Genomic DNA, 13,951 nt, shown 5'->3' with positions numbered 1-13,951 from the left:
TTTACATTTTAAAATAAATTGAACCTTTTTTACCATAAAGACCCACAACAATGTGATGTAGATCTGATACACATGCAGATGTTTTTAGTCATACACTTAATATTTGAGAGAATATGAGAAAGTCTATCATTAGCATCATATTACAGTATGTGGTTATGTGTGTTTTTGTGTGATTTTTGTTCTGTATTTCTTTATTTTATGTCTGTGTATTAAATGAACGTTTGTCATTAATAGAAAATGTTGGATATTTAATGGCAGTGAAGTAAGATAAAGAGAGGGATGTAAATTATGTCTGTTTTTATTGGTTATCGTAGGCAGTATCAATGAGTTTTTTTTTAAATGTTTCCAAATATTTGCTATTTAAGAAAAACATGTTTATTAGCCACATTTCATTCACTGCCAAAAAAACTAGGAACGCTTTGGATTCTGTCTTTGAAGAGAGGTTTTATTCAAGAGAAATCCTATACCATCCTGTTTTATGTAACCTACATCCAATTACAATTGCTCCTCCTTCAAGACCTTCATCACAGCCCAAATTACTGCAGCTTTTAAGCAAGAAAAGAAGTTGACAGGGGACAGCACACAAACACACTCATCCCTTCACAAACATGGCACATTGCTTTCGAAACCAAAGTATTCCTTTTCCATTAAAGTTTCCTCAGCCGTAGACTAGTTACATTTTTTTTTAGAACTGAAATCTCCATATGCCTGTCGAAACTCATTTCCCCTGAAATGATACTGAGACAGTATCATAATGTATTTACATACAGACATTCTTTTTTCTGGTGCAATAAACATGTGTTGTGATCAGGGAACGTTTAGTCTAAAGTCACATACATGTTTATTACTGGCTAAAGCATGTTTCTGAAGTGTCATCTCTGTATCGTCTTCAAAGCTAATTTTGAGATCGTTCTCATCTCTGACAGCCCCTCCATTGCTCTATATATCCCATGAGGCTCTTTGGCCTGCTAATCGATTGGCCGGCACCGCTGGCCCTCTGCCGATTGGGAGCGTGGAGGGCGCAGCGTGTGCTTTCAAGCATTTTCTGCTGGAGAAGTACGGGCTGCCACTGAAAACATGCCATTTTTTATATTTTTGCTCCTTGTCACCAGATACGCATGAGATGCAGTGATCGTTGTGCGTTTTGCAAGCGTCTCTTTTGTGTGGTTCGGTTCAAATTAGGAGAAACTTACAAAAAAATGTTCAAATGTAAATATATTGAATTCCTTGTCAAGATGATTGAGCATTAAGACAAGACACTGCATCCTATGTGTGGAATATCTGGGTTTGGTTCTTTTCTACTTACACTGTCTCTGTAGAGCCATTTCAATGTAATGTGCTGTTTCTTTGTGTCTTTGTTGTCTCTTTTTTTCCCCTGTTTCCCCCCCACCCTCCCTCGGAGCAGCATCCTGTCCCGTACAGGCAGGAAGGAGAGCCAGGAAGCTTCCAATTTGGCCGTGCCCATGACCATGTGTCTTTTTCCTGTGCCATTCCCACTCACCCCATCTCTAAGACCACAAGTCAGTTCCATCAACCCTACAGTTACTCGATCCCTCCTTTACAGCGTTCTGCGGGACGCCCCGGCCGACCGGGGTGGTGCCACCCAGCAGAGTCGGGAGGTTCAGCTCTCAGATTACCCCTCATTGGAGTATCAGGGTCTCTATGCCACTCTCGTCACCTTGCTTGACCTGGTGCCCCTGCTGCAGCACGGTCAACACGGTGAGTCCATACCGGTCTAGGGTTAAAATTTATGATGTGCCTGCTAGTTTTATACCTTTGATGTCGGTATTGACATCAGCTTTAAAAAAAATAAAAACACGGTAGATGTTGTTCAACCGACTAAAAAAAATAGATTTGATGATAGTTTTAATTTCAATCATGGCTTGGCTTGATTCACTCTGAAATTAAAGCAGGGTGCACAGCTTTGTGTGGATGACCACATGTACAAGACAAATTCTCTGAGCGATGACACTTTTGTCGGGATGCATAAATTTTTTTCCCCTTGTGACTTTTTCTCAGATCTGGGACAGGCCATATTTTACACTACAACCTGTCTTCTGCCTTTCCTCAGTGATGATATTCTCAGTACTTTACCCTACACCATGATCTCCACTTTAGCCACCTTCCCTCCGTTCCTGCACAAAGACATAATCGAGTACCTGAGCACCTCCTTCCTCCCCATGGCCATATGTGAGTAAAGTACTGTTTTGGATTTGAGCGACGTTCTGTCTACGGCACCTCATGTTATTTTAAACACAAAAAAGTAAAAAGTACTAATACATGCAACTTGTCTGTAAGTTTAAGTACGTAAATGAGTTTTGTCTGTTCAGTGGGTTCAACTCGAAGAGACGGTGGAGTTCCAGCATATGTCAATCTGTCTGCCTCATCCATGTTGATGATTGCCATGCAGTACACTTCTAATCCAGGTATATATCAGGCTTTGTCATCTCATGTTTACAGAGATCTTCGTATGATTTCAGTAGCTTTTATTCACTTCAGTGCATGCCGTTATTTGGGGCTGTGTCCCAATATGAAGGCTGGATTCCTCAAAGGTCATGTCCTTTTGAAAGCGAGGACTCCGAAGTTCGAAAAGTGAAACGAAATGAGCCGGTCTAGTCTACAGAGGATCCATAGCTGCGTCACCTGCTGTGTTAATACATTATAATAATAATGTTAATACAAAACAATTTATAATAGTAAAACAGTTACAAGGGCCTTTGTTCTGCAAAATACACACTTTTAATGAACAGAGGTTTTAAATGTTTATTTGAAAACATTCAACCATTAGAGACGCGCAATGAATCTTGGGATAGGCTAGGCTGTGAAGGATCCATTTGTTCTATCCTTCACAGCTTAAGGAAAGGAGGCTGCATTTTGTGGCTGCATTTTAAGCAGCCTTCGAATCGGGACACAGCTAGGGAATGTGTCAACTAGAATTTGTTCTTTGGGAGATTTGCATAGACCACCTCAATGTTCATGAAAAGGCTGAATACCTCTTCTACAAATACTTTAATAAATTCACTTCTGACATCTTATATACTTGCCTTTCTCTCTTCTGAATTATTCTCTAGCTCAGGTGTTGGGAACCCTGGGTCCTGGGGGGCCACTGTCCTGTAGAGTTTAGTTCCAACCCTAATCAAACACACCTGAATTTCATTTCCAAGTAATCCTGAAGACTTTAATTTGATTTTTCAGGTGTGTTTAATTAGGGTTGGAATTAAACTCCGCAGGACAGTGGCCCTCCAGGACCCAGGGTTCCCCACCCCTGCTCTAGCTTGTGGCTTATACAGCAAATTGCTTGCGATGTTTGTCATTTGTAAGTAGCTTTGGATGAATAAACTCAATTTAAAAATTGAGTAAATGTTATTGTATAAATGTCTTTCCCATTGTTTTAGTATACCACTGTCAGCTTTTGGAGTGTCTTATGAAGTACAAACAGGAAGTATGGAAGGTACAGTATTGATTTTTATTCTTCTAAGATTTTTTTAGCCATTCGTGATAACTCAAGACATCACTTTGTTTTTTAAAGGATCTACTGTATGTCATATCTTATGGTCCATCCCAAGTCAAACCTCCGGCTGTTCAAATGCTCTTCCATTATTGGCCTAACCTCAAGCCTCCAGGTGCCATCAGTGAGTACAGAGGACTGCAGTACACAGGTAAGTGATTGATCCTCTCCATTGGGCCGTGCTTGAACTTTTAATATTTTAACACTTTGCTCTTGAAATCCACACATGTTTTTTTCTCTCTCTCTCTCTCATGTTTGTCTAGCCTGGAACCCCATTCACTGTCAACACATCGAGTGCCAGAATTCGATTAACAAGCCTGCAGTGAAGGTACTGCATCTCTATACCTCTCAGACTGTTTCATGTATTTTTACATTTATGCTTAAAAACAATGTTCTTGTCGTACATCTGAAAGGCTCCATTAATGCACTAAAATGCTTTAAAATTGTACTGGCAAGTTTAGTTTTGCCTTTTTTAAACAAGATAAAGAAACACATTACATGATATTTCTTTGAGGTAACATCGCAATCTACCAGCCTAACACACATAATACAATACATTTTCCGTCATTTTACAAGGTCCATGTGAACAGTGATCGTTTTGATAACATTGCGTTGTGTATGCAAAATCTTTCAATAAAAATGCACCAGTTGTCATCTTTTGGTAGTCTACGGTCATGGGATAGGGACTTGATGAATCAGGAAAGAATATGAAGTGCTCCAAAGGACCCAATCAGGATGCAAATGTGGGCACCCATACTGTAATTTACATAAATCTTTGTTTAGGTCCATCTGCACTGAAATGCAACCCTGGAGATTTTTTACTAAAACAGGGTCTGCAGTGTTGCATTATTACGCAAAAATGATGTGTATGCCAGGCGTAACGTAAAAAAAGGAATGTGTTTTAAAACAAAAACCCACTAATGTAAACACAGCCTCTTTGTTATTAGCATATGTTAGGTTTTACACCTCACAGCAGTAAGTCCTTACAACTGCATGCATACATACATACATACATACATACATACATACATACATACATACATGTACTTCCTGTATCATGGCAAAGCATCAGAATTCAGCAGCACACAATGTAAAATGTGTCAGTAAAACTTTCTGGTGTTATGGTCCAGGATTTCGGTAAAAAAAAAAAAATTATGCTCAAATGGTTTATTAGTTTCAGAAAGGGTTTCAGGTTTGTTATAATAAACTGTGAAAGTTTGGTTTAGTGTAAAACCATTATATATTCCCTTCATTTTTTTTTAACATACTGAGAAAGTTTTATAGCACTACAATATTGCCTTTGAAAAGGAATAGGGCCATTTGTATATTCAGTGCTTGGGGCATAATCAAAGAGGCAAAAATGCCCCCAATTGCCACCAGGTACTTTCTTTTGCACTCTTTGCTCTAACACAAAAGCAGCTTAAGATGAAACATCCTGTAACTCAATTACCTCAAAGCCAATGAGGAAATGATACCACATGACTTACTGTACAGCTTCAGACATGCTTAACATGCATGCCTAAGGCCTGTCGTCAATACATTTCATGCTGAAATGTAAATAATAGTTTAAAAAGCTAACAAGTTTAATGCATGCAATTTATGGTATTGGTCTGGGGCCGTATTCACAAAGCATTTTATCTCACCACTAAGAGTACTCCTAAATCGCACTAAAAGATTTTAGCTAGGAGTTTTCTCTTAAAAGTTATTCACAACGCCTTTCAGACCTACTTTTAGTAAGGAAAAATTATAACTCCTTAACTAAGAGTGAGTCTTCGTTGCTACGGATGACGTCAATTCTCATGCACGAGCTGCCTCGCAATGACCACGGTGATTGGTTGTTTGATGACAGGGCTGTCATGCGGAGCATAACACAGCCGCACCAAATCCTGGAATTACAACATCGAAATATGTCTGTGCCCTACACAAAATAATAATAGTAATGCCATCGAAATGCATATATAAAAGAAAAGTCGTGAATGAAATTAAATTAAATCAAGGAAGCCTAATACCCAAATGAAAACTAATAAAAAATGACATTGCATTAACACTTGCTTGATTAATTGACATCCTATTAGCCTAAATAGACTACTTAAAGCAAGGAAATGTTGCCCATATTAAAGAAGCCTAATGTAATAAATAAATGACGGTGGATTATGAACTCGCCAAAACGGAAAAGAAAGCCCAAATGGATGCAGGGATGCAGGATCAGTTACTGCTGCTGGCCCAGTTGGTGCTGGAAAAAAGAAACGTAATAAATGGGAAATTCGGCACTGAGATATATGAGACATGCGAGACAGTCATGCGCGGGTACAAAACAAAACAACTGGCACCCGACCAACGTTTTCAACTAACCCGCCCGCAACTCGGACCGCAAAGATAAAAAATAAATAGTGTACCCGACCCGCTCCCTGGCCCGCATTTTTTAAGTAGTAATTGTTTAAAGTAGTTACTGCCATCTTTATTTCAAACGACCCGACCGATCGCGACCCGAATATCATAAAAAACTTTTTTGGATGACTCGTAACCGTGGGTGACCGCAGGCATCGGCTCATTTCGGATCAACCCGCGCATCACTGGGGAGAGGATTTGTTTGCAGATCAATGCAGCATTCCCGCTTGTGTCACGGACCCCGGACGACTGCGAGAGGCGGTGGTATATGCATTAGGGTTAGGGTTAGGGTTACCAATCGTAGTCGAGGGTTGAGATAGCAGCCTTTAAACAGACTAGCATGGCAACAGGTATGCCTATAATATTAAATATTTAATTTCATTATTGTTTCATGTAATTCTAAAAAACTTCCTGCTTGTCATGAATGTAATAAATTATGAAACAAATGTCATAAAAAATATGCTTACATTAAAGTGTGCTTTTAAGTCTAGGCAATGCTTTTGAGTTGGTGAAACTGTCCATGTTAAGGAGGATCAGCACCTAAGACATTTTAAGATCCTTTGTGAATAGGTCTTAGTGAGTTAGGAGTCCTCTCGACTTCTTTTAAGCTGTCCCAGACTTAGGTGCTACTTTTAGGGCTAAAATGCTTCGTGAATTACTCTTAGTGAAAAAAATTAGGAGTCCTAAATTTAGGAGTGACACGCCCAGTATTTTTAGGAGTTGCTCCTAAATTCGCCAGTTAGGAGCTACTTTTAGCCTTAAAATTCTTTGTGAATACGGCCCCAGACATTGTTTTTATTTTTAACATTTAAATATATTTATGGTGAAATAACACTAATTAGGAATAGTAGTACTGTATATACTTACATATTGTTTTTGAGTAGCTAATGTTTTTATCAGACAATTATTTTCTAGTAGTTAGACAGAATGAATGTGATTGTTTCTCTTTTCTGCATTTAGATGTGTATTGATCCAACGCTTTCGGTTGCTCTGGGTGACAAACCACCTCCTTTATACATCTGTGAGGAGTGCAGTCAGAGGATTGCTGGGTAGTCCACACTGCATTATTTCATTATACTCATTTCAACATTTAACTAAAGTGTTTTGCTCCTTACATGCAAACTGCTTATTGTGTAAGTGATCTGTAGGTTTTAGGGTATAAAAAACCCATAGCACTGAAGCACTGAAGACGGCAGCTGGTAACTGAAATGAGAAGCCCAAGTTTTATGAAATAGTATTTATAAATCTTCCATTATCAAAAAACAGCTAATACAATTGTTTTTTAAATGATAAACTCTCTCTTTTCTCTCTCTCTCTCTCTCTCTCTCTCTCTCTCTCTCTCTCTCTCTCTCTCTCTCTCTCTCCTCTCTCTCTCTCTCTCTCTCTCTCTCTCTCCTCTCTCTCTCTCTCTCTCTCTCTCTCTCTCTCTCTTTCTCTCTCTCTCTGTCTAATATAAGTAAGGAATAATTGACTAGAGGCCGTTGAATTATGAGAATATAAAGCACACCCAAGGTGCAATGCAGCACGACGTGAAGCCGTTACATGGCGGGTGTGCATTATTTTCAAATAATTCAAAGGACCGGGGTCAATTATTCCTCTTATACCACAGTTACCACAAACATTGCTCTGGTGCCTATTTTTAAGACATTTGAAAAGTTAGGTGTGCGGTTATCTGAAATGAATGCATTACCCACGGGTTAGTGGTAACCGTTGTATAAACAGAATAATTGACAAGGGTCCTTTGAATTATTTAAAAGTAATGCATAGCTGCGGTGCATTACCTCCTTGGGTGTGTATTGTTTTAAAATAAAGCTACGGCCTGTTGTCAGTTATTCTCTCTCTCTCTCTCTCTCTCTCTCTCTCTCTCTCTCTCTCTCTCTCTCTCTCTCTCTCTCTCTCTCTCTCTCTCTCTCTCTCTCTCTCTCTCTCTCTCTCTCTCTCTATATATATATATATGTATGTGTATATTTATAGTAAGGAATAATTGACTTATATGTATATACTTACTTAAATGTATTTAAAATTATAATTAATTGCAATAACAGTTATTGAATTGTAAAATAAAATCCCACTTCTTAGCCGACATTCACAAAATGTACCAAATCTAGCATTAGGTTGATGAAGTAAATTTTTTTTTGTGTGTGTTTTGTCACAGTGATCATGCTGAGTGGCTAGTTGATGTCCTTTTGCCACAAGGTCAGTGGAACAAATGTGTTCTCAAAACAATATTACATAGACAGACACACAAAGAGTTCCTAGACACACACAGACATCATTGAACAAGAACTTAAATTGAACAAGAACTCAAAAAAATCTATTACACACAGCCAAACAAAACTGTGTGTTTCCCAACTCTAGTTTTCACTTAAACCCTTCCAGAATTAGGCAGGGCAAGTTTATTTGTATAGCACATTTCATACATAGAGGTCATTCAAAGTGCTTTACATAGAAATTAGAAAACAATATATAAAAGAAAAAAAATTAAAATAAGAGACACACCGTAAAATCACAATAAAATCAAAGATACATGATAATTTTTATAAAACTAAAATTTTATTTTAAAATATATTTTTTTAAATAGATGACATGGACAGAATATTGAAGAAAAAGCTGCCTCTAAAAGCACAGATTAAATGTGAACTCCTTCAATATTCTTTAAAATTCATCCTAAGGGGAAACTTCAAAAAGCTTCTTGATGAAATGACACGAGTACGGTTTTGCAATATCTAAGTAAAGGGTGACTGCACTTCAGATGATAAGGGTTATTTTGGATGCTTTTAGCCACCAACATCATTCCCAGTTACATTTGTGTTGTGCCGTAGTTTAGATTACTTTTTTATTATTTTGTAATGTGAAAATAATATATATATATATATATATATATATATATATATATATATATATATATGAAGAGTTTTATTGCAAAACAAGATAAATCCGTTTTTAATGTTTATTATTATGTTATCATGTTATTCATTTGTTTTATGGTGCTACTTAGCTGTATTTTTTAAGTTATGAAGGTTTAATTCAAAACAAACCAACTGCAGTTGAATTGATATTAATTGGAATGCACAACCAAAAAACGAGATTTCTGAAAAATAAAAAAACGAGTTATCTCGTTTTGCAACGAAACTCTTCATATATAAATAAAGAACGTCTCGGGTTACGTATGTAACCCTTGTTCCCTGAGAAGGGAACGAGACGCTGCGTCGCCATAGAGACGCTTTGGGAACGCCTTCAGGTGTGAGTGCGTCTGAATGTGTATATCAAATCCAACCAATGGTGGGGCGTGACGTCACCGGCGGGGTGACGCAGGAGCCGGAAAGCATAAAAGGCGACGTACAACCACGCCCCCACTATCTGAAATATTGCCGAAGACGGCTTACAGGTACGCAGGAAGTATGGCAAAGGAGACGCAGCGTCTCGTTCCCTTCTCAGGGAACAAGGGTTACGTACGTAACCCGAGACGTTCCCTTTCGAGGGAACTCGCGCTGCGTCGCCATAGAGACGCTTTGGGAACGCTATACCCAATCCGCCAGACTACGAGTGCCTGTCTGTGTGTAAAAAGCACAACTAAGACCTAAGCACCAAAGATCCAGGAGTAGGAGTGAGATCCAACTCATAAAACTGTACAAAAGTGAGCGGTGAGGACCAGCCTGCCGCATCACAGACATCCTGGACAGAGGCACCTGTATGGCGTTTAATCAGACCCAAAAGTCGCGCACACACAAAAACCACGCGCGAGCGCGAGATACGAGCGCGCAGAACACTATTCACGCGCGGACAAGCGTCCTCGCGAGCGCGCAGAACAGTATCCACGCGCGGAAAAGCGTCCCCGCGAGCGCGCAGAATACAGTTCGCGCGCGGAAAAGCGTCCTCGCGAGAGGGCACCTCCGCTCAGCGCGCACAAATGTAGTCACGCGAGCAAAGGCTTGGATGAGCGCTCGCTCGACTCTCTCTATGCTCTCACAGCTGCACCACACGCGCTCGCTCGATCAAGATGACTTTTGGGACTTTGGGGGCGGGACATTGACTGATGTCTCCGCTTCTGTGATTGGTTGTTTGATTTGATTAGTGACACGCATGATCTCTTGTTCCACTATGCGTATCCAGTCAATCTAGGTAGAGAAGACACGTTTATATGACCATTATGTCGGAGCACCTAATTTTAATGATTGCAAAACCAAACAACATTGCCAATTTTATTATGTTTACTGTTTATCATCTTGCATATATACTGTAGGCTACTGACATTGTCAGGTCACATAGTTGGCTCGGACTTAGCATTAGCAAACTTTAGTATAGTCCTGTACAAAACTTTATAAAAAAAGGTGATATTATCTAACAATTGTAATTTTAGTGTACCTTATCAGCATGACAAAGACTGTACATGTATAGCATTTTCAGTTGGGCTGTGTACAAATAAAAGAAGTAAATGTGAGATAGTTAAAAATGTCAAATGGAACAGTAAGATTTTTTTTAAATATACAAAACAAAATAGTATAGTGTAAAGAATATGTAAACAAAGATTACCAGAAATGATACATACAAACACCAACTCACTATAAAGAAATTATGGACTGCTGTGTTGGTGTGTATAAATGTGTATGTGTATATGTTTATATAAAAAAACTAAAAAACTAGATACTAGTTTTGTTTAATATATTAGTTTTATTCTGTATCTTTTCAGGGTCAAAATAGCATTTAATTTTACTTTGTTGTTGTATTTGAGTTTCCCAATGAGTTTCATTTGCCATAATATGGTTGTTAAATTATCTACATATTAAACAACAAACAAAATTAATACCTTAAAATAAGCATTATTGTTTGGTTATGTTTGGACCCTTAATAAAATTAACCATGGTTTTATTGTAGTAAAAGTGTAGTAACCATGTTTTTTGGTGTATTGATTACTATCAGCAACCCCATGGTTTTACTACACTTACCATGGTTTAACTATGGTTTTTAAAAACCATGGTTATCAAAACCATGGTTATTTTGTGGTTACCATGGTTTTACTACAGTAACCATGTTTTTTGGTTTTAACTGTAGTAAAACCATGGTTCATTTTTGTAAGGGGAGCTTATTGCATGGTTTAAACAAGACTAATGTTTTAACATAAATTACCTACTCCGACATAATGGTCATATTAAAACATGTTTTCTCTACCTAGATTGACTGGATACGCATAGTGGAACAAGAGATCATGCGTGTCACTTATCAAATCAAACAACCAATCACAGAAGCGGAGACATCAGTCAATGTCCCGCCCCCAAAGTCCCAAAAGTCATCTTGATCGAGCGAGCGCGTGTGGTGCAGCTGTGAGAGCATAGAGAGAGTCGAGCGAGCGCTCATCCAAGCCTTTGCTTGCGTGACTACATTTGTGCGCGCTGAGCGGAGGTGCCCTCTCGCGAGGACGCTTTTCCATGCGCGAACTGTATTCTGCGCGCTCGCGGGGACGCTTTTCCGCGCGCGGATAGTGTTCTGCGCGCTCGCGAGGACGCTTGTCCGCGCGCGAATAGTGTTCTGCGCGCTCGTATCTTGCGCTCGCGCGTGGTTTTTGTGCGCGCGACTTTTGGGTCTGTTTAAACGCCATACACCTGCCCACAGGGCTTTAGATGCTGTCATACCTCTAGTTGAATGCGCTCTGACGGTTAAAGGAGAGGGCCGTACAGAGGCTTCATAAGCAAAAGAGATAGCCTCGACTATCCATTTACTCAAAGTTTGCTTTGTGGCCAGGAAACCTTTCCGGGCCGAGCCAAAGCACAAAAATAACTGCTCTGCTTTCCTGAACTCCGCTGTTCTGAGCACATACATGTCCAGTGCTCGTACTGGACAGAGTAAATTAAGCTTTCTTTGGCTCGCGTCCTTAAATGGTGGAGGGCAGAACGCCTGCAAGACTATGGGGCATGGTATGTTGCTCAAAACCTTCGGAACGTAGCCCGATCTAGGGTATAGAAAAACCTTTACCATGCCTGGAGCGAACTCGAGACAGGTTGGCGAAACTGAGAGAGCCTCTAAATCTCCTACCCTCTTAAGGGAGGTAATAGCTAGGAGAAATATAGTTTCCAGAGTAAGAAACTTTCTGAAATTATATCAATGGCTCAAATGGTGCCCCTGATAAGTCCTCCAGGACCACAGACAGATCCCACGCAGGGATCCTAAAAATGACTCGCAGGCCTCAGCCTCCAAGTGCCACACAGGAAACGCATGAATAGATGGTCTCTACTTAAAGGGACCATTTAACATGTCCGCCCAAAAAAAAAAGCAATTCATACTCCACACTCCAAACAGACGGGGGCAGTATACCTCCAGAAAAGTGAGTTGGTCTATTTTAATTTAGCAGCTGCAAATTTAGCAGCATATATCAAGTTTGATTTACATTAGCAACTAAGTTATCATTAGTCACAAAAAAAACATTCGGTCTCATTAAAATTGCAATGTTTTCCGCTAAGTTTCGTGCGTCCATTTGGTGTTCATAATCGAAGACATTTCAAGCTTCTTAGCTAATGTTACATTTTAGCATCAGCTTGGTAGATAACGGGTGAAAACCGGATCGGATCCGTGGGTAGAGCTAACTATTAAATGCTAACAGCTAAGGATGCGCAATAATTTGCATGCGATAGTCATTGCGCTTCTCGTCAGTGAAGCCGGTTTCTTGATTAAAAGTCAATCGCCATCAGCTGCTTTCAGATGGAGCCACATTTACTGCACAAAGCCGTAGTTCATGTACAAGCTGAGCATAGGTTATCGCAATGCCTATTATAAGTGAACTTCTAGCGAAATACTAACAGCATCTTACTTACCAATCGAAAAGAAATGTTGTCATTTCGGAGTCGAACCTCATTTCTTTCATGTCCATTAGTTGTCTCCAGCGATGAAAAGCAGTGCCAGTATTTACTCTGGTTCAGTTACTTTATTTATCATATTTTATTTGTGATTCCGAGCGCGTTGTTCCCTGCAGCAAATGTTTGTGGTAGTGGTAAATGTCTCTTGCTTTAGCCATTCTTCCGCTCTCTTCCCTGAACTGAAATACGTCCGAAACCCCTATTGCAAGGCAGGAAGGCATCAAGGCATGTCCGAATCCATGGCTGTCCGAATTGCATTTCTCTGAGCTGCCTTAATGAATCTTAAGCCAACAAGTCAACTGCCTTAGTTTTCGGACTCAGCGGTAGTAGTAGTAGAGGGCTGTACTCCCACACATGCGACTTATTCGTGTATTGCAGTTTGGCTGGCGGTTATGTGCATGGCCCGCATACCGCCTCCCATGGTCGAAACTGGTATTACAACACCAGTCGGGCTGTAGCTAGTCATTTAGCATGCTAATTCAGATTGATATTTCTGCAGCACTATACCTTGTCATTTTTTTAATGACATCTTTGCCCTTATTTCTTCTCATTCTTTTGATGCGTGTAGCTAATTTTTTAAAATCTTTTACCTCAATTATTACAAATGGCACCTTTAATGAGGGACCGACCACTAAGGTATGAAAGACAGATATAACTGCCACATAAGCCTTAATGGTCAAAGGAGGCAGCCCTGCTGCAAACTGCTCTTATAAAAACTCCAGAACTGTACCAAGGGGCAGTTAACTGGGTCATATAAGTGTTCTTGGCACCACGTAATTAATGTTTTTCTTCAAATGCGTATAATTTCCTGGTGGAGGGAGCTCTGGAAATAAAATAGTCTGCACAACCTCAGTTGAGAGACCCATTTCTATGAGTCTGTCGTCCTCAGAGGCCAGACCCAAAAACTCTAGGCAGGGGTAAAACACAGTGCCCCTTGCCTGAGACTACAGATCCCTCCAGATCGGCTCCTGAAATGGGGAGCCGTCTAGGAGGGAGACCAGGTTCGAAAACCACACTCGGGTGAGCCAACACGGGGCTACGAGCAACAGCTGCGCCTGTGCTGCCGGACCCTCTCCAGAACTCCCGGGAGCTGAGCAATTGGGGAAAAACACACAGGAGGCCCTCAGATCCTTCCTGTGTCATGGCAATCAGTCCGAGTGGGACTGGGTGAAAAAGAGAAAACCAAAAAGTACAATGTGAATTCTCA

The 13,951-nt window shown here is 40.0% G+C and overlaps 1 protein-coding gene across 3 annotated transcripts in view; it reads left to right on the top strand.

Moving 5' to 3' along the window:
• unc79 (unc-79 homolog, NALCN channel complex subunit) overlaps positions 1 to 13,951 on the top strand; it is a 53,334-nt gene that overhangs the window by 8,876 nt on the left and 30,507 nt on the right. For all 3 annotated transcript variants that reach the window (XM_065267281.2, XM_065267280.2, XM_065267282.2), the window contains exons 3-10: positions 1,406 to 1,719; positions 2,020 to 2,190; positions 2,331 to 2,426; positions 3,396 to 3,451; positions 3,530 to 3,659; positions 3,772 to 3,836; positions 6,857 to 6,945; positions 8,052 to 8,092. In XM_065267281.2, the coding sequence (XP_065123353.1) occupies positions 1,406 to 1,719; positions 2,020 to 2,190; positions 2,331 to 2,426; positions 3,396 to 3,451; positions 3,530 to 3,659; positions 3,772 to 3,836; positions 6,857 to 6,945; positions 8,052 to 8,092 (962 nt within the window). The remainder of the gene's footprint in view (positions 1 to 1,405; positions 1,720 to 2,019; positions 2,191 to 2,330; positions 2,427 to 3,395; positions 3,452 to 3,529; positions 3,660 to 3,771; positions 3,837 to 6,856; positions 6,946 to 8,051; positions 8,093 to 13,951) is intronic.

Source organism: Paramisgurnus dabryanus, chromosome 17 (assembly GCF_030506205.2).
Source record: "Paramisgurnus dabryanus chromosome 17, PD_genome_1.1, whole genome shotgun sequence".
Lineage (NCBI taxonomy): Eukaryota > Metazoa > Chordata > Actinopteri > Cypriniformes > Cobitidae > Paramisgurnus > Paramisgurnus dabryanus.
Note: the sequence above shows the minus strand (reverse complement) of the source record. Positions and strands in the feature narration are given on the sequence as shown.